The following is a 27,958-nucleotide window of genomic DNA, read 5'->3' on the forward strand; positions in this document are numbered from 1 at the left end:
TTAACTAGTGTTTACGATGCCGGAGTGCGTCGGTTTAGGGGTTAATATGTTTATTATAGTGGTGGCAATGTCCAGAGCAGCAGATTAGGGGTTAATAATTTTATTTTAGTGTTTGCGATGTTGGAGGGCCTCGGTTTAGGGGTTAATAGGTAGTTTATGGGTGTTAGTGTACTTTGTAACACTTTAGTTATGAGTTTTATGCTACAGCTTTGTAGCTTAACACCCATAACTACTGACTTTCAGTTTACGGTATGGATCTTGACGGTATAGGCTGTACCGCTCACTTTTTGGCCAGACAGGCAAACTCGTAATACCGGCGCTATGGAAGTCCCATTGAAAAAGGGACTTTTTGAAAGCTGCGGTAGTTACGTTGCGTTATGGCCAAAAAAGTGTGTGGTACAGATATACCTGCAAAACTCGTAATACCAGCGGTAGTGAAAAAGAGCCATAACGCTGCTTTTTCACTCATAACTCAAAACTTGTAATCTAGCCGACAGTTTCCTAATGGAAAATTAGCAGGTTGGCTATATAAAACAAACAAAAAAAATACATCATTTCTGTTTGATTTTCTTTTTTTGTCCTCAAATTTTATGAAACATTAACACATTTTCTATGGCTTTGTTCTGCCTATAATTATAACATTTTATTTTCACTCTTTTTTTTCCATGAGACAAAAGGTCTGTATTAGTAGCAATTGTATTTTCCTGCTGCCCCGTCCTTATCCAGCTTAAAACAATTGCTAACAGTGGGGCATGATCCGGATAAGTTGTAATAGCAAGCTATTTTCTCTGTTGTTGGTGCTCTATTTGTTTTTCTCAAGCTGAGCAAGAAAATAAGTACCCTAGGTTTTAGCACATATTCTTTTGTTGTGTGCTTGTAAAAAAAATACAAAAAGGAGAAAGACCTATCATGTGTTGACCTGCCATATGATTTCATTTTATTGAGCAATTTTATATATTCTTTATTTATTTTGATAGTATAAAAAAGGCAGAGATTATTTCTTATAGTATATTTCTATGTATGTGTATATATTAAACTAAAATGAGCTAATATTATTATTATTTTTTTTAATACTTGTTGCATAAAATAGCACTAAATTAATTTATTTTAAATTATGCAATTAGTTTGTGAATTAATAAATAATAGGAATTTTATAATATTGAAAAATATTAAACTTCCCCCACCTGGCTACTTCAGAATGCCACCTGGCTGGCAATATTTTCTGTGAAGTACTTTTATATATATATATATATATACAGGTAGCCCTCAGTTTACGCCGGGGTTAGGTTCCAGAAGGAATGGTTGTAAATCGAAACCGTTGTAAATTGAAACCCAGTTTATAATGTAAGTCAATGGGAAGTGAGGGAGTTCGGTTCCAGGCCCCTCTCAAAATTGGTATAAGTAACACCTAATACATTATTTTTAAAGCTTTGAAATTAAGACTTTAAATGCTAAACAGCATTATAAACCTAATAAAATAATCACACAACGCAGACTTTACTTGCATTTTTCTGCAAACAGTTCTTTCTATGCATTCCAATCTGGACTGATTTATAGACTGGAAGATCTTGTTCCTTTGCAAGCTGCTCGATAGCTCAGGTCTGGTTAAACTGATAACTTTCAGCTTGCTTGGCTTGCATATCTTTGCTGTAACACAAGCGGACAGCTCCACCTACTGGATATTTTAATAAATGCACTGCTCCTCAATGCTTTTCAATAGCAGTCACATGACTGAAAAAAAAGGTTTTTATTCTGAAACGGTGCAAATTGAACCGTTGTAAACCGAGGGCCACCTGTATATATGTATATATATATATATATATATACAGTATATTTATATATATATATATATATATATATATATATATATATATATGGACTATATGTATGTATTAGATGTGTAATGTCCTTGTCAGTTGATTGATTCTCATGTCAGCCAAAGTATGTAAACTTCACTTTTGTTCATGGCCAATCTTGATCCCTTAAAAAATGTTCGCTGTTGTTTTCACAGAGGCGTGCTGTAATTGCATGCCCATATCGGGCAAGACCTGTGCTATTACAGGGCCAAAAATTCCTCAAATGTTGTTAAGGAGTTGAAAAATAAATATATATAAATAAATATAAAATATGGGTATATATACTTATGTATGTATGTGTATGTATATATATATATTTATTTATTTTTTGCTGGCTTTTAACTACTACCTTATTTAAGTTTATGAATTAATAAATATAAGTAGCAATTGCAGGTATGTTGATGACTGTATTGTTGCAGAAATAACTTATTATGAATTAAGACTAAATCAAAACTTTCTTTTTCTTCTCAGACTGCCTTACAGAGAGAAGACTATAATCGTGATGAACCCCCTAGGAAGATTATTCCAGAGAAAAATAACCTAAGACAGGTATTCTATATTTTCCAAAGATCTTTAATGCAACCTGGTATATCTGTTCTGTGTTGATGAGTTCTAGATTGTATTTGATTAAAGTTAACAACAAATAAATAAAGTTCATAGAAAAACATGCTGTTTAATATCATATTTGCCACTCAAGTACTGTAACTGTATATGATATTAAACCGACTTAAGCAACTTTGAAAAAAGACATTTATCAATTTCATCAAGTTGATTTATAACAACATTAAACATCAAGAAATAGCTTTTTAATCATGAACCTTGTAAATATTGTAGGGAAGGACACTGTGTATTACTTTTCCAATAAATTCCAAGACTGTACTGTACTGAACATTTTATTTATATTATTTGTATATCACAGTTAATATAAAGTAGTTGAAATATATGTGTATAAAATGAACAAATGTCACATGTGTTTATATCTTGAGAGAAAGTTTGTTAATTTTGTGCGTGTGTATTTAATAGATAGCTAGATAGATTGAAACCCTTATATTGATGGGTGTATGTGTATATATAGATAGATATAAATCCATATACAGTATATTTGTGTGTGTGTGTGTGTGTATACTGTATATGTATATATTTATGTATATGTGTGTTTGTGTATAAATACATACTGCACATATGCACACATACTGCTTCAACCATAAATTTAATTTCTATAAAATAATTTATTGCTTAGAAAATAAAAATACATTATGATTTTTTTGAGTTTTTGTGTGGATAATCTTGTCTAATTTAAAGGGGATATGTAAATAGGATGTTTCTTGTAATTTAAGTCTGAGGATTGTCGATTGTCCAGTCCTGACTACTGAAAGAGCGCTTCATAAGCCGAATCTTGCCGCATTATCCCTCTCTAAATTGAAGTTTATCTGTGCTTCTGAAGCCAAACAATAGATATTTTGTTAACATAATACTAGTGGTAAGCCCTGTTATCTCTATCCTCCTCTATTTCCAGATAAGCAATGGCAGCAAATATAGTGTTAATTTGTTCTAATAATGTTCAGACTCATATGTTAATCTATTGAATAAAAAAACTGCAATTATAAGATATTTACTGTCCCTTTTAAGTCATTAAGTTGATTTTGCTTATTTTAGTTCCTAAATCTCTATAAAGTCATGTAACACCTTGGTTGTCACATCAATACATGTTTTCAGGTTATCAATGGAGATTAGAAATGCAGGTTTGAAGCAGACATCAGCTGCAAACTGTAGGGAATATATCAAAGAAAACAATATTGCCAACATAACACATAAATCAATTAATCAATTATTTCATATTTTATATATATATGATAGTGCTCAAAATTTCCACTAGCCTAGTCGCCCTAGACGAGTTTAAATTAAACTGGGGCAAGTAGAGAGGAAGATAAATGAATTTATTTCATTGTTGTGAGAGTCCACAAGACCCCACCCTTTGTTTTTGGGTTTAGTAATTTCTCTAGCACATCTTTTCACCTGCTTCTTTTATAGCTCGTATTCCTTTTTCTTACCTCATTTGCTTGAATATACTTTAGACTCAGGTACATGTGAGGTGGGAGGGGTTTTATAGAGCTCTTAGGGTTTAGAAATCTTTTCCTCTTCCTAGTGGTAAGGAAGAGTAATTACCAGGAGTAATGGATTGTGGACTCTCACCACCATCAGCAGAAATTGTATTTTACTGTACTTTTTTTTTTCTCAAAACCATGCAATGCGTTTAAAATTAAAAAAAAAGCCACAGAAAGCAGGGTTTTTCAACCCTCAGCAGAGTACTTTTAGAAACAATAAAAGAACAGAAATGAGTCTTTGCACAGTGTGAGAGCCCTATTGTAGTGGTAAATTCTGCACATACTGCACAATTATGCAGCAAAATGTTAAGGTTTACTGTCCTTTTAATATTTGAGCTATCAAATATGTGACACACACACACTGACACACTCACACACACACTCACACATACACTCACACATACACTCACACACACGCAACATTTCAGGTCAGATTACAAGTGGAATACAAAATATTGCTTTCACTAAAGCGATATTTGCGCTCCACTTTGTAATACCAGCACATGCAAATGTGCGCTGGTATTACGAGAGCGCACGCTTCTATATGCTCCAATGGGAGCCTCTTTCCCATGCCATGAGACACGGCATACGAATTTGCGTAGAGAAAGGGGTAATTTGCGCAGCGATGGGCAGCAAATGTAAATATATATGTATATGAATATATACATATATATTTATGTGTTAATATGTGTATATACATATATTAACACATAAATATATTTGTATATAAGCATATATATATATATATTTACTGGGAACAAACAGGTCCTATAGACCGCAATGTAAAGACACTTTTCAGTGCCGCTTTTTTTCTAACACCCCACATCCGCCAACTTTAGCCCCCAAAAACTGCTTAGTGCAGTTTTTTTAAATGCTACATTTAAAAAACTAACACTAAATTTTAGGGGTAATTGGTGGACATTTAAAAAATTAAACAGAGGTCTGACCTTTGGTTAATTTTGGGAGAGCTAATTGCTACCGGGAACTAACAGTTAAAATAGCTAGCCACTTGTAATGGCTGGTTATTTATTGTGCTCCCCCGCCAACTGCAAAATTTGCCTGTTTGCGGGCGCTCGATAATTTAGAGCTCCACTTGTAATCTAGCCCTTAAAGGGACAGTCAAGTCCAAAAAAAACTTTCATGTTTCAAATAGGGCATGTAATTTTAAACAACTTTCCAATTTACTTTTATCACCATTTTTGCTTTTTTCTCTTGGTATTCTTAGTTGAAAGCTAAACCTAGGAGGTTCATATGCTAATTTCTTAGACCTTGAAGGCCGCCTCTAATCTAAATGCATTTTGATAGTTTTTCACCACTAGAGGGCATTAGTTCACGTGTTTCATATAGATAACATTGAGCCCATGCATGTGAATTTACCATGGAGACAGCTCTGATTGGCTAAACTGCAAGTCTGTCAAAAGAACTGAAATAAGGGGGCAGTCTGCTGAGGCTTAGATACAAGGTAATTACAGAGGTAAAACGTGTATAATTATAACTGTGTTGGTTATGCAAAACTGGGGAATTGAAATTAAGGGATTGTCTATCTTTTAAAACAACAACAATTCTGGTGTTGACTGCCCCTTTAATGTCTATAATCCTACAAATATGTGTACGTGCACACACATGAGTAACTAACATATTTTGTTAATTTTATATTCACGTTTTAAACTGTAATATACTTTGTAGATCCAAAAACATAGCTACTTTGGTCACAACATTTAAAAAACAGTTATAAATGTTGCAAGTTTAGAGTAACAAACATGTTTCTTTGTGTAAGGTTATAAATTAATTTTAATAGGCTGATCCAGATGGTTCATTTGGAAAATGGATAGTCAGATCTGTTGGAAATTAAACTAAATTTATCTATCTCATACTTCAAAGTGAAGTGAGAGAGATACTGCACATTAAGTCCAGCACATACAGATGGGCTAGCAGGTCACAAGTGGGACTAATTGGATTCATTTTGAAAATAAATGCTTCGATTTTTGGATCAGTGCTCCTTTTGAAGTCAAGCTAGATAAAGGCATTTTAACAAAGATGTGCAATATCAGAACTTTATTTGTCTTCCTTGAAAAACAAATTTGCACAAGATCTATAGACTTAATTTTTTTTTATGAAAAAAGTATTTTTTTAAAGACATTTTATAATTATTAATTTGAAATAGATTTTACCTTCTTTGTGTGAAACTGATTTTCCTTAAAAAAACTGTTTTGTTTTTATGATTGTAGACACATTTTCCTGTCTCTCCTAATATATCTGTAGGAGACACCTTTTATCTGCCAGTGAGCATGTGTACTACAGTATCAGTCATGCACACCACACAGTGCTTGTGCCTTCAAATTAAACATTTTAACATTTTTATTTTCTGCAAAATATTTTTTCATGCACAATTGCTGTTTTTTCATATTTATTTTATTGTTTAACCTTAATGTTTATTTGAGAATATTTAAACTAGTAATAATATATTGAACCTTTTAACTTATCAATTGTTTTCCAGTGAAATATTTATGTCAGTTAAACCCTTTTGCTCTTTTTTTTCCTTCAATTAAATTCTTAAAGATACAGCAACGTTTCTAAATTATTTTGGCTTCCTACCCTAGCCAAAAAAACATTTAGGAAATAAAAATAAGTAGCCCCCAGGGGGGTGTGATCTTTAACTTCTGTTTATTGGAAGTCATGAATATAGGTCTGTAAATTTATTGCCGTGCCATCTGTTTTTCTCTCTATATAATAAGAATTATCGGGGTGTTCTTTATAGCTTTTGTGGTGGTCACTCCCTAAGTGTCTGACCCCTCCTTTATCTGTAGTGCCACAGAATACCATGGGTGATTATGAGCAGGTCACAGGTCAGCTGTTCATGATGCCCTTATCTTGATTACTCTAATGGCTGAAGAAAAGGCATTAGCCTTGTAGGATGTTTAAACACCCACTCCGTCCTTTGATAAATAATCATATAGTACCATTTACTGCCTATTTTTCCTATAAATGACACATTAGCATAACTCCTGTTTTTTTTTATAAATATCACGTGATCATTGTTTTTACCTTAAATAGTTTCTATTTTAAATAAAATAAAGAAATCAGTAGAATAATAGATTTTTCTGCAGTGTTGCAATTACATACACAAATGTACTTAACCTTTGTAGATCCTTATAAATACAAGGTGATATATATAACTATTATTATTATTATTATCATCATCAGGTATTTGTAGAGGGCCAACAGATTCTGCAGCACTAACTATATCTATCTATCTATCTATACATTTTAGCATTCCTCAAATTGTAAATATTTCACTTGAAACAAATTATCCATTGCTACAGCATATTACATACCTAAGAGTATCTAGGGTGGCTTCACACAATCACATGATTAAATTATTTAAGGTCCCTAAAATGACACAAGGTGTGTGTATGTATATACTGTGTGTGTGTGTGTGTGTGTGTATATATATATATATTAACAAGTTGATTTATGTTAGTTAACTTAAGTGCCCGCTGTTTTTCCTAATAATTTGATGATTTGTGTGCACAGTTTTTCCACTTCCCCCTATAGACTGCAGTGCATTCCATGGAACTCAGAATCCTGACCCTCCTGTATGATGCACAGTGATTGTCTAATATGTGCAAGAGCTCACCTGTATAACATACATATGATATATATATATATATATATATATATATATATATATATATATAAAATATGTGTGTGTGTGTCTCATAGTTGAGTATCTCTAATAATGACTCTGCTATCTTCTCTAAACATTGATAGCATATATAGTGAATCAGAATAACAGGAATTGCATATTTTTTTTTTTTTTCATTGTAGAATTATTTCCATTCTTAGTGAATTAGAGGATGGTTGCTTCAGCTTCAAAAATATATTGATGAGAACACATGAAACGAATGAGCTTGAACAGACGAATAATACAAGACCTTTAGAGTTGCGCTTAAGCTGCATTTCCTGGTAAATAATTTGCTCTAGTGCGGTTCAGCACTTACATATTCACCCTTTATAGGGATAGTGTGGGCTTCCCACAGAATCAAACTTTTGTGACATTGTTATACAACCTGTAATTACTGGATAAAATATATATATTTTTACCCAGAATTAAGCCTTGTACATTGCTAACAGGGTCTGTCAACTTCCATTTGTAACAGAGTAACTGGCGCCCTTTGTCTATTCTTCCTAAGGTTTTGTTTGTGTGTCCACTTACCAGCCTAACAATGTGGGCTGTGAAAATAAAAGCAGTGAACAGAAATACAGCTTTTGAAAGCAGAGTCTGTCATTCCAACCCCCAGTAATATTTCTTTACGTAGTTAGGCTTTTTCCACTTGCTTTTTCTTGCTTGACAGGAACCCTGGGGATCTAAAGGCATGAGAGAGGCCAATAAGTTAACAAAGTGTCTTTGCCCTTGTTATCTTTTCTTTTTATTCATAAAACAAAATGGAAACCATCTGGCAAAGTGATTACATTATCCACTGCCTTGCATCTCTATTGAAGAGCTGCTCACCTGCAGTGAGGTCTTTTTTTCCTGGTTTGTGGATTGAGCCATAATTCAGTTTGTGACTTTACATTGATACTTTTCCTGTTTTAAAGGTGCTGACCCGTTGAGTTTAACTGTCAGACAAAGATAAAAAGTAACCTCTTCCTAAGAGTTAACAGCTGCCATGTTTTCAGTACCTTGTGAACGGCTGGAGAAATGTCATGGACTATTAACTAAACAATTACTTTTAGATTATCTTTCTTATTACCTTTATAGCTGACCTTTTAACTTAATGCCAAGGCAGTTTGTGTTTCTTCCTTTTCAGTCACTAAGAGTTGTGTGCAGTAATAGCCAAGGTTTCATTTAAACATATATATTTGTGTGCTTATTTTTTACACTGTTAACATTCCCATAATGCAACCAACATTTTACCTATTTGTAAAAACTTCACACCTATAACAGTTTAATCTGTTTTATATTATTTTTTATTATGACCTTAGACATATTACTGTTTATATATCAACTAGAAATATTGGTTTCTAGACATTGCTTACATGGCTCCCTCTAGTGGTAGTTTTTGTTATCTCACCCTAGTATGATACTCTTTCCAAAAAGCATTTGAGCAATATATTTTTGGCAGGAATAACAAAATCACCACTTTCTATGAACCAAATATTGTAAATGTATAACTTTTTAATTGTGCTGTTTGGGGGCTACATTTTGGCTAGAAGTGTATATGCTGCTGTTTTTAACCCCTTTGTTGTCTGTAAATATAGGTATATTTTTTATTAAACGTATGAAGAAAGTATTTGATGAAATAAAATAATTACCTTTAATTACATAATAGTTAAATTATTATGTTTGTGACTGTATCAAATTCTGATTCTTTTTATGCCTGCCAAAGATGGTTTTAACTTAAAATAGTTTAAAAGTAGTGATTTTTCAGCTGGTGTACTTGGGAACGTGACTCTGTGCACAAAACATTGGTGTGAACATAATTGGATCTATGATAATGTGTTGCATAAGGATCCCTTAATTGAAATTTATATAAATCTTTCAAAAGCTACATTTTGGGCAGCAGACACAAAAAAATCAAACTTTAAAGTTTTTAATTTAAATTGTCAAATGTGTATATCGGTGTATATATAAATGTATTATAGTTACTGTATATGCCATTAATATACAATAAAGATTTAACTTTTAATTGACATGAAAAAATAATCAGGGATTATTTATTTTTCTCTGTGATGTACTGGCAGCAGTGATTAAACCCCTTGATTGCCATAGCAATCCAGCAACAATGAATTAAGCTCTTTGATTTACAGGACTACACTGACAATCTTAAAGTCGTCACTACAGAGTAACCTACAAGCAGTATTTTCACTGTGATTTTCCATAATCCATTCACCAGTGTGTGTGTGTGTGTGTGTGTATATATATATATATATATATATATATATATATATATATATATATATATATATATATATATATATATATATATATATATATAAACATTTATTTGTTAAGCACCACAAATTCCATAGCCAGCCAAACCAATTTCTAGGAACCAGGAGCCATGGATAAAATTCCGCTACCCATGCATGCTACTAGTTCAAGTGGCTGAAGGGGAACTTACTGTTAACAATTTGCTAAGGCTCTTTATGAGCCAATATTCTGAATTGTAATATAAGTACATAGGCACAAAAAATTTCATAAATATAGAGCTGTAATGTTTTATTTTTTTTTTTTTCCTCATGACATATGAAATAAAAATGATTTAAATATTGAGCATAAAGAGATTGTCATCAGGGATTTGTTTGAGTGTGCAAGTTTTCTTTTAAAAGATTACAGCCTATCAAAAAGACACTTATGGGATCAGGGGATGGTGAGTTTGACCTTAACCATTTCAGTTCTGAGCCTTTGTTAAACTCTCTTCTGACTTAGTTTTTAGACTATTGCACTCGCTGAATTTAAGCATCCTTTTCAGTGCTTTTTTTCGTTCTTATTCACACAAATCATATATGTTTTTCAGCAGAAAATATATTTAATTTGTAGAAGTAACCAAGAATTACATCCAGTGTTTCCCTTTTTTTAATTGCACACTTAGGGCCAGATTACCATATGGCGTGCTAACAGTTGCGCACGAGCAATATCGGGTTTATTGCAACTTTTTGCGCGTCGGAAGTAGCGTGTATATTACAAGTTGAAATTAAACGCGATCACTTGTCTCAAGTATTAGAAAAAAAAAGGACTACAAAGGGCTTTAATATAGAGATACATACATACACATTATTATTATTATTATTAGCAGGTATTTGTAGAGCGCCAACAGATTCTGCAGTGCTAATATGTAAAAGCATGTTTATGCAATATTTATATTTAATAAGGGATTTAACTATGTATTTAATGTAAATATTTCCCTTTTCAATGTTCTTCACATAGGGGAATATGTTCTAAGTATTTTTAAATAGATATTCTTATATATAGGTATAGATATAAATTCATCAGATATGTAGAAATATGTATTTATGAATAAATAGAGCATATTCTTCTATTTAAAGAACATTGGAATGTGAAATAATAATATTTTCATGTTGGGTTAGTATATTTGTTAAAACCCGATCAGGTTTTGCGTGCGATTAGGGTGTTAGGTTTCCCCCCTCCCCCTCACACACTTTTCTTGCTCCATTAACTTTTATGGGGGAATACGTTGATCGTGATATTCAAAGATCAACTTTTTGAGCGAAGACTTTTTTTATTTTCAATTTGTAATACAAACGCTACCCTGAGTGCACAAAAAGCTTACTTCTAGCTCCACTCGTAATCAAGCTCTTAATAAGTAAGCCTGCCATTCTTCTATAAATCAACTTTACATAAAACACCAACATTTTAGATTCTATTTTAGTGTATTCCAATGAAATAGCAAATTAAAACAGACAGTAAAATTGTCACTTTTCATTCACTTTTGTCACTTTTCATCCCCCCCCATGATTTTGTTTCTTATATGTATGATTTTATCAGCTGATCACTGATATTGAACCAGGTGTGTGGCCCCTCATAAGAAGAGCTCATTTGTAAAGTAAAAAGGTAGGATGTGAATCAATTGTAGAAAAGCTTATATAATGAAACAAAAATATCTGGCACAAATCCTGAAGACAAATTATATCTTGCACAAAAAAAGATTAAAAACAAAACAAATCAAATACTGAGTCACTACACACAAATATAAAGCATGTCTATTTTAATTGCATTAGCCAATTCAAATGACAGAAGTTTAAATGGGGGAACCCTATACGATCCAAAATTGTAGCTGGACAATGGCAGGAAGCCATATTGGAACACATTTGCATACCATTGCTCTAAGAAAGTGATGATAACCTTTGCTGATGCCAGGGATAGTCTGCCCCTTTTGTAAACTGATAGAGAGCAGGTATTTGAGAGCCTTGAAACGTTTTACATTAGATAATAGATATATCACCCCCTATACATTTCATTTTGTTTTAGAACCAGGACATTTTTTCATTACTCTGTAACTAATGTCAGTGACCTTATCATTCCCCTTTACCTCCCATTTTTCATTCTTCTTTCTCTTAAATACCCCAATCATTTATTATGCATTCTCTATGCACTCCTCTTCCCCTTCTTTCTTATGTCTCACTAGAGACTGTTAGAAAAAAAACCTCAAGACCAACGCCAGTTCCTGGACTATCTGTTGAGAAACATTACTATAAAATATAAGGTCTATAAAAATATAATATTTTCTATTATTGTTTATATTGGGATTGTAAGCCAGTTTTTGATTACTTCTGAAGAATATTGCACATGCATTTGTTCATAACCATACTTTATCCATTCCCTTTTGTACGGCTTCTTCGATTAAAAACATAAGTGGGGAAACTGGCCTGAAGAGAGTACGGAGAGAAAGGTATATCATTATTTTTAATGAAACGCTAGTTGATAGCCCTCTAACAGTGAAGCTTTTCCTTCAATGCATCTTATTGAATCTTTTCCCTGACACGGATTGATATCCGCATACTTACGCTATTTACAATATGTTTTGTGCTCTGAGGATATGTGTAACGCAGTGAGTGGCATTGCAGTGTTTCAAAAAATATAAATGCGCTTTAGAAGCAAGTTTTGTATTTTTTTTTCTCCAAATTATCCATTCTTTAGAGTAAGAGAATTAGAGTTAAGCAATCAATCCCTTTTAGTGTGTTATATGTTTCACTTGACAACTAAACCCTCTTATTGATTAGCCATTACTTTGTTGGATAATCTTGTGCCATTGAATGTACAGTAAGAAAAACAAAGTATTTTCAAATGTTTTACCCAGCAGCACTACTAAAATTGAAAGCTCGTTCAGAATTATAGGCAGCTTTCATAGAGTCATTACTGCAAATCGGTATTTGTGTTTGTTAGCATACGTGATATCTTGCAGCTTTACAAAACAAAGCTGTTGTCTGTAGATTGCTGACTGCATATACACCAATATTATTAATAGGGCTTTTGCTTTTAATCTTTTAAATATCTCAAAAATAGTTCTGTTCAATCAAACTATACTGAAAAATAATGAATGGACCTATAAATACAGTGGATTTGCATAATCAACAAATGCATGATAACAAGACAATGCAATAGCACTTAATCTGAACTTTTTTCTAACAAATTTCAAACTTATGTCTATTTCCACTCCCACTGCATCATGTGACACCCACCAGCCAACCACAAATGCATATAAGTATATTCTGTGTATTCTTGCACATACTCAGTAGAAGCTGGTAACTCGAAAAGTGTAAACATAAAAAAAGAATGTGCACATTTAGTTAATAGAAGTAAATTAAAAAGTTGTTTAAAATTGCTGCTCTATCTGAATCATTAAAGTTTAATCTTGACTTGAGTGGCCCTTTAAAACATATATTTTTATTGACCAAGCAATAACAATGTAAATATTTCACACCAATGTGTCTGACCATAATGTCTTCTTTAAAGGGACATGAAACACAAACGTTTTCTTTCATGATTCCGGATAAGCAATTTGTAAACAACTTTCCAATTTACTTCTATTCTCAACTTTGCTTCTTTCTCATGATATCCTTTTTTGAAGAAGTAGCAATGTATTACTGGGAGCTAGCTGAACACACACTTGACACCATCTTAACCAAATACGTTTATCTTGGTCTCATTGGACCACAGGACATGGTTCCAGTAAACCATGTCCTTAGTCTGCTAGTCTTCAGCAAACTATTTGTGGGCTTTCTTGTACATTATCATTAGAAGAGGCTTCCTGCCATTTGATGCAGTGTGCAGCGTATGGTCTGAGCACCGACAGGCTGACCCACCACCCCTTCATCCTCTGCAGCAATGCTGGCAGCACTCATACATCTATTTCCCAAAGACAACCTCTGGATATGACACTGAGCATGTGCACTCAACTTCTTTGGTCTACCTTGGTGAGTGAGGCCTGTTCTGAGTGGAACCTATCCTGTGAAACCACTGTATGGTCTTGCCCACCGTGCTGCAGCTCAGTTTCAGGGTATTGGCAATCTTCTTATAGCCTAGGCCATCTTTATGTAGATTGTAGAGCATCAATTCTTTTTTTCAGATCTTCAGAGAGTTCTTTACCATGAGGTGCCATGCTGAACTTCCAGTGACCAATATAAGAGAGTGTGAGAGCGATAACACCAAATTTAACACATCTGCTGCCCATTCACACCCCAGACCTTGTAACACTAATGACTCACATGATACTGGGGAGGGAAAATGGCTAATTGGGCCCAATTTGGACATTTCCACTTAGTGGTGTACTCACTTTTGTTGCCAACGGTTTAGACATTAATATCTGTGTGTTGAGTTATTTTGATGGGACAGCAAATTTACACTGTTATACAGGCGGTACACTCACTACTTTACATTGTAGCAAAGTGTCATTTCTTCAGTGTTGTTATATGAAAAGATATAATGAAATATTTACAAAAATGCAAGGGGTGTACTCACTATTGTGAGATACTGTATATAGTAAGAGAATGAAGCAAATAAAATAAAATACGTAAATTGGAAAGTTGTTTTTTCTCAACTATTTGCATTAACCACATCTATTGGAAGTCCATTCCATTGGTCAACCACCCTTTGGTAAAGAAGTACTTTTTCAGATTACTCCTGAACCTGCTACCCTTAAACTTAAGATTCATTGTTATGGTGTTTCTCTTTTTTGACAAAAAATATTTCAGCCTAAGCTTTATTAAAGGACCCTTATAGAGGGAAAAATGTCATGCTCTAATTTGTTAGAGCGTTACATTTTAGCACTTATGCCCTACAACTCTATGGGCAAGATTACAAGTAGGGCGTAATGAGTTTTCCGCACGCTATGTGGTCTTTTTGCAATCAATTTACATTGGCAGGTATTACAAGTCTTAAAAAATTGTGATTGCACGCGTGCATTCGCCTTTTCTGCAACAATCCTTTCTGTGCTCGTAGAGCTGCAGTTAACAGCTTTGTGCAACAAAAAAGTTTCATGAAACACTTCAAAAATACATTACAAAATACATTTACACTCATATTAACACTCTCTAATAAAAATTATTTAAAAAAATATTGCACTCAAAAGTTACAAAGGCTCAAAGCAGGGGTCTCAAGTTGAGCAGTAACGCATGGGAACAGAGTTCCTGCACTATTTTTGCAGGAAGAACTAAGTTCCCTCTGGACAGAGAACAGAAACACTTCAGTAAATACTGCTGCTGCTGTTGGAAGTTGCTGGAGCAGTCTGGTTAGAGGGATAGTGAGATCCTCTTGTAATGGGCAGTAGCACTTCCTACAATACACTAAATGCAAGCCTGTCAGCTGTCCTGCTGAGTGATCACCCCACACTGTGTGGAAGACACTGTGCTTACATTACTATGCGGCTTGGTCTGGGGTTATTTAGCTCCCCACAGCAGAAATAGGTCTATTGCACCTTAAATGGGTGAGACTCTGTGACAGAGGAGGATTCTCAGGCCCAAAGGCAACCGTTCAACCCTTCATTTTATTTAATTTGCTTTCATTAACCAAAGTGTATAAATTATAAATACAGTGTGTGTGTTTTATTAATTGTGAGGGAGGGTGGAAGTCTTGGTGAATTCCCACACTTTTTTTGTAGGACTTGACCCCTGGCTCAAAGATACGAGATCTCGGGTGTTGACACAGGGATTTTACATTGACATACATACACATACATAGAGAAACATGGATTTATATAGATATAGTAAACTATGGAGATAATGACAAGATTTCACATTACAATCTTATGCACATTAAACAGTATCTCACATGTATTTTCAAAGAGATTTTCGCATATAGATCTCGAGATATCTAGACATATATATATATATATATAACGTCCACAGAATGCAGGCACTCACTGGTCTTAGTAAAATATAACAATTTATTTAGAAATCATTAAAAAGACATAACGTTTCGGCACCAATATGTGCCTTTGTCAAATGTCAGCATATAACCAAACGAATATGCAGCACACTTAAAATCAATATGACACACATTTAAAAACATACCCCTTTTAAAGATGTGAGCAAGCTATTACCGCCATGCCTCCACTCGCGTCTTCCCATCCATGGCAATGACGTCACGTACGCACGCTGCGTGCCTAGCGTGATGACGCATGGCACGGCGTTGCCATAGCGACGTCGGATAGCCACACGCGTCAGAGTAGGGAGTGACTTAATCACGCATACAGATTACTATCAGGGACGTCTGTGTGTACTTGTTGCTAACAGCAACCAAAGCAATCCACAATGTGTATAGCGTGTTTAATATTTGGACATAGCGGTTTATAGACAAAACATTAATACTGTTAGAAACATATTATTAAATGGCATATTAGAACATAGTCTGTTAGATGATAGATCCAATGTGTGATTTCTATATGCGGAAAACTGTCAAGCTCAGAAAGAGAAGGAGGCCAATCTAAGGGCCATCCTTAGAGAATGGGCACGAAATGCCAGAATAGACAGTAAAGGCATCAGCATAAGAGAAACATAACACCTTGTCATTGCAATACATGATACATACTACAGATGAGGATAAGCGAAGACTATCACTATTAAATGTATCACTATTAAATTTGTAACCCCTGGTGCAAGCCATTAGTAGATGTATTAAGAGACATAATCATATAAATACATTGTAGCATCATGCCACCCTGGGGTACAGATAGAAACTTTTTAGTGAATAGTGAGCTATCATTTACATATGTCCAGGGCAATAACTCTTCAGTGTGGTATTAATAGAATGGACTAAAATCCAGTGAGGTGTTGAGGCCTTTAGGGACCAATGTGTCCAACCTGTGGATCCATCTGCTTTCAAGCTGGAGCAGTCTATTAGCCCTATCACCCCCTCTTGGCATGGGGGGGACGTGGTGAATTAACATGGACCTAATACTTGACACGGAGTGTTTTAATGCCACGCAGTGGCGTGCCACTGGCTGATCTGATTCGCCAGACTTCAATGCAGCACGGATTGCACACCGATGGTTTGCCATCCTATCACGGAAGGGGGTAATCGTCTTACCCACATATACACTGGAACAAGGGCAAATCAATATGTATATTACATAGTTACTCATGCAACTCAAGCGATGGTTTATCTTGTACCTCTTGTTTGAATGTGGGTGCTGGAACTAATTACCCCGAGTCATGCTATTACATGTAGTGCAATTGCCACAGGGAAAACACCCCATTTTGGAGGTTTTAAGCCATGATTCCTTATGATAGTGTTTAATAGGATCCGATTTTACTAAATGGTCCCTGAGGTTTTTGGCTCTGCGATAGACCAATCTCGGAGGTGGCATGTTCCGAAAAGGTAGCGTTGGATCAGTCTCCACGACCGGCCAGTGTTTATGCAGTGCTCCTGTCAACTTTTCATTACCAGGTGTATAGGTGGTAACCAGGTTGAGCTGCTCGTGTTTGGCTTTGCTCTGTTCTTTGGGGCCATCCATACATAGCCTCTCTTGTGTCTTAATAATTTCAGCCCTGGCATACCCTCTGTTACTCAATTGTTTGCCCATCTCCTCCAACTGAGTGGTCCGTAATGATAGCTCACTGTTGTTTCTCAGGACTCTGGTGAGCTGGGAAGTGATGACACCTTGTTTTTGGTGTGCAGGGTGGAAGCTTCTGGCATCTAATAAAGAGTTGCGGTCCGTGGGTTTAGTGTACAAGGATGTACCAAACCGCAATTTGCCTGATTCATCCACCTTGAACACATTCAAATCAAGAAAATGTACACAACTTAAATCATATTCAAGCTTAAAACGTATAGGAGACTCCATGAGGGTCAAACGTGTCACCCACTCACGCAAAGATGATTCACTACCCCTCCAGATGAGAAACACGTCATCAATATAGCGTGTATAATATTTCACCTTGGGGTTCTCAAAGGGCTTCATGAGTTCATGCTCATACCATGCCATAAAGATATTAGCGTAAGTGGGTGCCACGTTCGAACCCATGGCAGTCCCTGAAATTTGTAAATAATAACTTTCCTCGAACTTAAAGTAATTTTTGTCCAGACAAAATGATAACAGTGCTCAAAGGAATTCAATGGATGGTCCAAGGTAATTAACATTACCTGTCACCATGGACCCGACAGCCTCCACCCCACCCGCGTGGGGAATCACTGTGTAGAGGCTGTCAACATCCATGGTGACCAGGATGTCATCCTGTTGAAGATCAGAGTAATCTTTCAGGATTTTCAAAAGACTCGGTGAGTCCTGCAAATAAGCATCTGTATTCTTAACCACACTCTGAAGATGTGAGTCTATGTAGATGGCTATATTGTTAAGTACAGACCCCCGGGCAGATACAATAGGCCTGCCCGGTGGGTTCACCAAGGTCTTATGGACATTTGGAAGAAGGTATAATGTAGGCACAACCGGATAGTCAGTGGTGAGAAATGCATATTCCTTTTCACTCAAATGGCCAGCCATAAGGCCATTTTGGAGGAAGGAATCGATGATAGACTTGTAGATAGATGTAGGGTTACTTTTTAATTTGACATAAGTATTCACATCGGCCAGTTGTCTAAGAACCTCCTGTCGGTGATCAGTGTAATCAAGGATAACTATAGAACCCCCCTTATCCGCAGGGCGGATGATGATTGAGGTGTCATTACCTAATTCAGTGAGAGCCTTTTGCTCAGCTAGCGTTAGATTAGAATATAAACGTGTGGGAGTCTTTTCTGTCAAATTGCTAGTTAGTACCCTCGTATAGCTCCTAATTGATGTATGTGTGTTAGGAGGCTCAAACGTAGATTTTTTCTTAAAGCCTTCACTCTGTGGGGTCTGTTCTCTGAAATGATCCTTTAACTTAAGTTGGCGTTGAAATCTGTGAATATCAACTAGTTGTTCAAATTTATCTGGTTTTGGGGTAGGAATAAACGACAATCCATGATTAAGTAGAGACCGTTCAGCACTACTGAGTGGTCTACTACTAAGATTGAATATAACATCTATTTCTTGCGAATCTGTTTTAGATTTTGATTTGTGCCCCCCCCCCCCGCCTGGTTTTACATTTTTTTGCCCTCTTTTGTCTTGGGGCATTGGTGGGGGTTTCGCAGTTGAGCGAGTACTCACCCCTAAAAAATGTTCAGATTGATTGACTTGTGCAGGGGTGTGATCATTACTAGCACTGACCTCAGTGCCAGAAGAATCACCCCCACTGCTGTCTACAATACTTAGTGTATTTCTATATCTAAGATTTCTACGCCGTCTATATGTACCATCCTCTTTACCATATAGCCATAAGAATCCTGTCCGCGTCTTCATCTGTGAATGCTAAAGGATCCGTGTTGAAATTCTTATTTCTGAGGACCTGAGTGAGCTGGGTGGTGAGACACCAATTAATGTCTATCATAGAATGCTTAATTTGCGTAGAAAAGAAATAGATTACCATTTACACGCTGTTTTTCTTTCTAGTTACTTTAGGAAAAAATTCATTCCCAGGGGTTTTCGTGTTAAAAATATACCGACCCTGGGTAGGCAGAATGTGGAGTTCTGTAAAAGGTGGTGTTCAATATTAAATAAATGCTCTTATGACTTGATCCTTTTAGTGATCGAGGAAGTCACCAGATTAGGGGCAAAAATCAAGGCAGAATTGGACACCATCAAAGAGCAGAGCATCCACATTCTGACTAATGACACTAGCCAGGAGTGGGTCACTAAACTCGATGGCCTTGTAAATAAGTATCGTACTGATTTGATTAATTTCAAAAATAAGAAACTCAATAATGTTGAGAATGATTATAGAGAAAGGAGGGTATATAGATGGCTATATGGTAAAGAGGATGGTACATATAGACGGCGTAGAAATCTTAGATCTAGAAATACACTAAGTATTGTAGACAGCAGTGGGGGTGATTCTTCTGGCACGCTATATTGATGACGTGTTTCTCATCTGGAGGGGTAGTGAATCATCTTTGCGTGAGTGGGTGACACGTTTGAACCTCATGGAGTCTCCTATACGTTTTAAACTTGAATATGATTTAAGTTGTGTACATTTTCTTGATTTGAATGTGTTCAAGGTGGATGAATCAGGCAAATGGCGGTTTGGTACATCCTTGTACACTAAACCCACGGACCGCAACTCTTTATTAGATGCCAGAAGCTTCCACCCTGCACACCAAAAACAAGGTGTCATCACTTCCCAGCTCACCAGAGTACTGAGAAACAACAGTGAGCTATCATTACGGACCACTCAGTTGGAGGAGATGGGCAAAAAATTGAGTAACAGAGGGTATGCCAGGGCTGAAATTATTAAGACACAAGAGAGGCTATGTATGGATGGCCCCAAAGAACAGAGCAAAGCCAAACACGAACAGCTCAACCTGGTTACCACCTATACACCTGGTAATGAAAAGTTGACAGGAGCAGTGCGTAAACACTGGCCGGTCGTGGAGACTGATCCAACGCTACCTTTTCGGAACATGCCACCTCCGAGATTGGTCTATCGCAGAGCCAAAAACCTCAGGGACCATTTAGTAAAATCGTATCCTATTAAACACTATCGTAAGGAATCATGGCTTAAAACCTCCAAAATGGGGTGTTTTCCCTGTGGCAATTGCACTACATGTAATAGCATGACTCGGGGTAATTCGTTCCAGCACCCACATTCAAACAAGAGGTACAAGATAAACCATCTCTTGAGTTGCATGAGTAACTATGTAATATACATATTGATTTGCCCTTGTTCCAGTGTATATGTGGGTAAGACGATTACCCCCTTCCGTGATAGGATGGCAAACCATCGGTGTGCAACCCGTGCTGCATTGAAGTCTGGCGAATCAGATCAGCCAGTGGCACGCCACTGCGTGGCATTGAAACATTCCGTGTCAAGTATTAGGTTCATGTTAATTGACCACGTCCCCCCCATGCCAAGAGGGGGTGATAGGGCTAATAGACTGCTCCAGCTTGAAAGCAGATGGATCCACAGGTTGGACACATTGGTCCCTAAAGGCCTCAACACCTCACTGTATTTTAGTCCATTCTATTAATACCACACTAAAGAGTTATTGCCCTGGACATATCTAAATGATAGCTCACTATTCACTAAAAAGTTTCTATCTGTACCCCAGGGTGGCATGATGCTACAATGTATTTATATGATTATGTCTCTTAATACATCTACTAATGGCTTGCACCAGGGGTTACAAATTTAATAGTGATACCAAATATTAAACACGCTATACACATTGTGGATTGCTTTGGTTGCTGTTAGCAACAAGTACACACAGCGTCCCTGATAGTAATCTGTATGCGTGATTAAGTCACTCCCTACTCTGACGCGTGTGGCTATCCGACGTCGCTATGGCAACGCCGTGCCATGCGTCATCACGCTAGGCACGCAGCGTGCGTACGTGACGTCATTGCCATGGATGGGAAGACGCGAGTGGAGGCATGGCGGTAATAGCTTGCTCACATCTTTAAAAGGGGTATGTTTTTAAATGTGTGTCATATTGATTTTAAGTGTGCTGCATATTCGTTTGGTTACATGCTGACATTTGACAAAGGCACATATTGGTGCCGAAACGTTATGTCTTTTTAATGATTTCTAAATAAATTGTTATATTTTACTAAGACCAGTGAGTGCCTGCATTCTGTGGTCGTTGTGGATTATTTACAGCAGAGCACCGTGGCACTTAACAAGTGGTGAGATTGTGCTTTCCCTCTAAGGAACTGTGTATATATATATATATATATATATATATATATATAAATATATATATTAATTCAGATACAATATGAAATATTTGCATTTCCTCTCGTTCAGAGAGGCATTGCCTGGTATTTCGGGGCTGGACTGTACTGTGAAGTTATGATCAGACTGATATGCTACAGGAAAGTTCTTCTCTGTGAAAGACACATTTTGAGCAAAAAAAGGCTGCTTCTTGGGTAGTAACTAGCCATAGAACAAGCTATTATGCTGTTGTTCGTTCCCAGGTTGAGCGCTTCTTTGTTTTTCTTGATAAATGTAAAGAGTCCACAGCTGCATTCATTACTTTTGGGAAATTAGAACCTGGCCACCAGGAGGAGGCAAAGACAACCCAGCCAAAGGCTTAAATACTCCTCCCACTTCCCTCATGCCCCAGTCATTCTTTGCCTTTCGTCCCAGGAGGTTGGCAGAGAAGTGTCAGATGTTTTCGATAGTCTCTTATGGAGGGTAGTACTCCTCGGCATGGGACTGGAGTTTTAAGTAGTCCTGTCAGCCTCTCAGTGAGAGCATGGGTGAAAGTTAAAATCCAGAGATGCATGGAGAGTCTTTCTGCGAAACCATCCCAACCTATATTAACAGCTCCACAAGCAATCAGCGTTGACGAGTTTCGCTGCCTGCTTTTTTCTCTCAAGTCGATGGCAGAGGCTACGCTACTATCTGTCACACTTGAAGGGCCGTGTTCCTGTTCCACGGCATAGATTCCGGTAAGATCGTTTCATTTTACTTTCATCATGGATGTTTTGTAATTTCAACTGTTTATCCAAGAGGGGCTACAACCTTTCGGGGATAACTTTAACATAGGGTCTCAGTGAGACTTCTTTTTGTATCTAGGAATCAATTGTTAATATCTCCTGAGGGCGATTTTTGAACAGGGGGGTTCATGATCATGTTTGTTATGTGATTCTGTCTTCTACTATGTAGTGTTGCTTCGACTCATGGCTATTTTGGAACATAATGGCCTATGTCTAGTGATGCAGCCTTTTCTGTCGGGCGCGCTTTTGCATGGACTGCACGGTTTACCTTGTAACCCCATTTCCGTTTTCTTGACCGCGTGCCGATGGAGAAATCCTGGTCCGATGGAGTCTGGTTCTCTGGAGGCAGCAGTGTCCCAGTTTATGGAGGATTCTTGGAGACAGATGTCTCTGATTCAGACTTTACTTCTTGCGAAGAATATGAATTGGCCCGGGTGATATATACCCATCAGTTATGTTCCGAATGCTGTTTTAGAGTGCTCTGTTCCTCAGGATCGGGGAATCGGGTGTTCACTGAGCCATCCGTCTCTGGGGATTCTATTTCTCACGAGAAGAGTTCCCTACCATTAACTCTTACTAAGCATGCAGGTAACCCAAATGCTACTTATCCGTTCTAGGGAGTGTGGCCTGTTCCCACCGGTGGTTACGACACAGTTCTGCATGGTCATATCTTTGGTGCTGGATCATCTGCACCTCCCGGGAGTGTGCTTACGATATTGTCCGTGTTTCATTAACCGGGGCTCGTCAGACGTGGGATCGCCTGATCCAGTTCAGCCTTCCAGGGGAGCGACTGCCCCTGAGGCCTCAGGGGGTCAACCTTCGGGGCCGGGGTTTCCTTTTGTGCCAGCGGAGGTATGTTGCGCCTTTCGTTATAGACTGGCATGCCTCTGTGTCCTACTATGGCACATTTTTGGCGTTGCTGGAGGATCCCCCTCTTAATGGGTCTGGGGATTCTCAGTCTTACTCTTCCCCTGGCTTGCATACATAGACATAGGGGGATAAAGCAATCTTCTTATAGTCTTAGTTATTTGTGACTGGGTACAAATCCTTCTGTCTTTGAGGCCTAGTTCAGACACGTGGCAACTTTTTATGTCCGGTTGGTCTGGTGATGGTGCCTAGTGATCACAATATGATTGTGTGATTGTCTTGTTTTACAATCTTCAACTAGCATCCTGAGAGGACTTGAGGGTCTGTGGTTGGTTAGTGGCATGGGGGATTAGTTCAGTCCTTATTCACCTTTCAATCTAGTGGGCCGGGACTCCGTTGAGATCTGCGGCGACATGCTCAGTTGTTTCCGGATTTTTTCAGCAACTACAGTGTTCCTCCCCATTGTGGGTTGGAGACTTGGAGGATTTATGTCCTTCATACCACCGTTCTTACGGTTTTGCCTTTCATGGTCTCTTTGGAAGTGTCCTTTTAGGACTTATTCCTTTTAGAGGTTCTCTGCCTTTTGGTCGAGATTTTCTGGACTTCGTCCGGTTTTTGTGGCACCTTGGCCGCTTAATTAGGAAGTGAAGGCTGTGAGGCTCTATCTTCCTTCGGGAGTTGTCTTCCTTCGGGAGTTAGTCGTCTCCATATCAAGGGCGATAGGAGGTGTTGTTTCTTTTTCCAAGCTTTTTGCTTAGGGGATGTTTTTCTGCCTGGTTCGGGATGCTTTGCATTCTTCTCCCTTGGGTGTGGTCCTCTGGAACGTTAATCTGAAAGGATTATGGAGACTAGCCTTTCTTCTACTCTCTTTCGGGTGACTCGGTTCTTGTTATCATTTCCTTTAGTGCTGCCCTTGGGGCCTTTGGGCTCTAGAGAAATTGTATGACTTTGTCGTGGCCTAGTACCTTGCTCGGGGGTGTTAACCTCTGGCTAAGGAGGTTCTGTTCCCTTTGGGCTGGGAATTACGAGTGAGTCCTATACCCGTTCTCCGGGTTTCCTGATTCTCATCCCCTGTGAGGTTTGATTGCTTCAGACGGGGTATCTTGTGTTCCCTGAGGGTGTCGTTCGTTCTAGGGCAATTCTGGGTCTCTGGTCTGGAGTTCTTGTCTTGGATCCTTCTTGGATATCTGGAGACTTAAGATCCGATGGACTGGTTCGAGATGACCCAGTTTTTTTAAGGGACCCTATGTTGCAACATAGGGGCTAGCTCACTGGGCTTGCAAGCAGGTAGGCCAGGGTTCTCATCCACCTTCGGGTACTTATTATAAACTTTACAGCCTGACTTGTCCTTCGGACAGAGAGTGCTCCTCTATGGGGAGTTTTTTTCTCTGTTTGGTCAACAGTGGTGTCTGGATGATTTTTCATTAGGTCCGTGTTTTGATCATACTCTGGCTTCATGTCTTGTGGACATATACGCTGTTTATATCTGTGCCCTTTCCTTTGGAGGGGATAGTTTATCTTCCTTATGAGTTGGGGTTTCCTCTCTTTGGAGGGTCCTTGTCCTGCCCTGTGTGTAGGAGGTGGGATCAGGTGGCTTATTTCTGTAAGGGGCAGCATCTGCTGCTCTGTTCCACCTGTTGGAAAATGGTCTCTCTACGTAGAGAGATTTGTGACAGGTCTTCCTACAAATCTATTGCACTTTTCTCTGTTCCAGGTCCAAGGGGGTTCTCCTTGGGAGTGCCTTATTTTGGAGGAGCGGATTGGATTGGCACCCGAGCTCTGTTGGTGGGTGAGTTCCCCCTTTTTTTCTTCCATTCCCTGGGGGCTTGTGGTTGGGGTCTTATGTCCCCCTGTCTATCAGGCATGTCTGTCGCTTTGGCTGGTCTGGTGTTGGAGCAGGATCTGAGATCTTTTGCTCTGCTATTTTGTCCTCGGAGCATTCGAGGTACAGTAAGCCTTTTTGAGGTTTCTCTTTTCTCCACATTCAAGATTTCTGGGAAGGACTGGCGGCTCTTAGATAGCCTGTGTCGTTATCTGCTGGTTAGTGGATACTTAGCAATCTGAAGGATCCTATCTTCAGCTGGTTTCTACTTGCCCTGCAAGTATTTCAGTTTCAGAGTCATTTTTAGATGATTGTAGCGTGCAGTGTTTTTGCTTCAGGTGTTGTTCGTCAGACCTATCTGAGCTTGCTGCACCAGGTTTCATTCTGAATATTTCGGTATTCTGAGATACCTTTTTGCGACTTGGGTACCTTCGTCTTCAGTTGCTTTCTAGAGTGTGGTTGCACTGTGTTAGGGGAAGATCCTCTCTCTGTTTCAGACTCCCGGCCTTATCCGGTGGTTTCTGTATTTCTGGGATCTGGGCGTTGCCTCCCCTTGTTTCTATGAGACTGGTTGGGTCTCTGTTAGCCTGACCCGGTTTCTCAGGTTTTTGCTCTGTGTTTTTATTTAGGACTTGTTGTGCTGTTTTTAGGGGTTTTTTTCTGCAGTTCCTTATGCTAGCTGGAAGCTAGCTCAGAATACTAATGCACTGTGGCTACTCTGCACTGTAGCAAACCGAGGGTTGCAAGTTCGATACCCGGTGAGGTATACTCAGCCTTTCCTCCTTTCGAGGTTGATCAAATGAGCGGCGTCTTGAGTCCCTTAAGGGGGATTAGCCGTTCTTTAGAAGTACAATCATGTTTTCTCTGTGCCTTTTCTTCTTTGTGGAAGAATACGGTAGTTTGTTCCCTTTCTTTAGTAAGGGGTGTGTTGTTTGGAGACCGTCTGCTGGGGACGGTGTCTCTTGGAGGCTGTTGAGTCAGTCGAGTCTAGTTCCTGCGGTCTCTAGCAAGGCTGTGGACTATCTATGGGTCAGTGTCCTTGGGTCTTTTCCTTTTTTTTCAAAGTTGTTTTCGGCTGGACGAAGCGGGATTTTGTTGGGTAGGGGTTTTCAGGCCAGGTGCCCTCAGAATGGGCCGCCTCTTGTACCCTCCCGTTTTTGCATTCAGTGTCCTCTATAGCTTGGGCATTGTTTTCCAAAAGTAATGAATGCAGCTGTGGACTCTTTCCATTTATGAAGAAAAACTTAAATTATGCTTACCTGATAGTTTTCTTTTCTTCAGATGGAAAGAGTCCACAGCTCCCCGCCTGTATTTTTTCTGTAGGGTGTCTGTTTTGTTATCTTCTGGCACCTTTTCATCCTGATGTTTCTTCTACTGTTCCTTGTTCCTCTGCAGAATGACTGGTGGATGAGGGAAGTGGGAGGAGTATTTAAGCCTTTGGCTGGGGTGTCTTTGCCGCCTCCTCCTGGTGAGCCAGGTTCTAAATCCCCAAAAGTAATGAATGCAGCTGTGGACTCTTTCCATCTGAAGAAAAGAAAATTATCAGGTAAGCATAATTTAAGTTTTTATTTAAATGGGTGAGACTCTGTGACAGAGGAGGATTCTCAAGTCCAAAGGCAACCATTCAACCCTTCATTTTATTTAATTTGCTTTCATATTATATATATATATATATATATATATATATATATATATATATATATATATATATATATATATTAACAATATAAATTGTGAGGGAGGGTAAAAGTCTTGGTGAGTTTCCACACTTTTTTTTATAGGACTTGACCCCTGGCTCAAAGATACGAGATCTCGGGTGTTGACACAGGGATTTTACATTGACATACATACACATACATAGAGAAACGTGGATTTATATGTATATAGATATAGTAAACTATGGAGATAATGAAAAGATTTCACATTACAATCTTATGCACATTAAACAGTATCTCAGATGGATTTTCAAAGAGATTTTCACATATATATCTCCAGATATCTATACATACATATATATATTCAGATACAATATGAAATTTTTGCATTTTCATGTACACTTTTCGAGGAGAATACGTCATGGGCTTTGTGCAACAGATTAGGGTTTTTGTGCGGGGGGGTTTCTATTTGTCTTCTCCATTGACTTCTATGGGGAATACGTGAACGTTCATGCGATTTCGCAGTTTGCATTATGTGACAAAATAAGTTATTATGCTACTTGTAATAGCTGCGCAACCCCAAATGTGAAAAAGCTATAACGTGTGCAGAGTTTTCGCAACTGATCTGTCGCGGGATTTGTAATCTTGCCTCATGTGTTTAAAGGGGCAGTTAAAGGGACAGTCTAGTCCAAATTAACTTTCTTAATTCAGATAGAGAGGCCCATTTATCAAGCTCCGAATGGAGCTTGAGGGCCCGTGTTTCTAAAGACCGCTGCTCCATAACCCTGTTCGCCTGCTCTGAGCAGGCGGACAGACATCGCCACAATTTAACCCGATCGAGTACGATCGGGTTGATTGACACCCCCTGCTGGCGGGTGATTGGCTGCGAATCTGCAGGGGGCGGTGTTGCACCAGCAGCTCACAAGAGCTGCTAATGCAATGCTGAATACGGAGAGCGTATTGCTCTCCGCATTCAGCGATGTCTGGCTGACCTGGTCTGCACTGTCGGATCAGGTCCGCCAGACCTTTAATAAATAGGCCTCAGAGAATGTAATTTTAAACAATTTTCTAATTTTCTTTTATCACCAATTTTGCTTTGTTCTCTTGGTATTCTTAGTTAAAAGCTAAACCTAGGAGGTTCAAATGTTCATGTCTAAGC

General features: G+C 38.0%; 1 protein-coding gene across 1 annotated transcript in view; it reads left to right on the forward strand.

Annotated features, from left to right (window-relative positions):
• BTRC (beta-transducin repeat containing E3 ubiquitin protein ligase) overlaps positions 1-27,958 on the forward strand; it is a 559,581-nt gene that overhangs the window by 167,856 nt on the left and 363,767 nt on the right. Inside the window, exon 2 of the mRNA XM_053692479.1 lies at positions 2,328-2,405. Coding sequence (XP_053548454.1) covers positions 2,328-2,405 — 78 coding nt within the window. The remainder of the gene's footprint in view (positions 1-2,327; positions 2,406-27,958) is intronic.

This window comes from Bombina bombina, chromosome 9 (genome assembly GCF_027579735.1).
Source record: "Bombina bombina isolate aBomBom1 chromosome 9, aBomBom1.pri, whole genome shotgun sequence".
Lineage (NCBI taxonomy): Eukaryota > Metazoa > Chordata > Amphibia > Anura > Bombinatoridae > Bombina > Bombina bombina.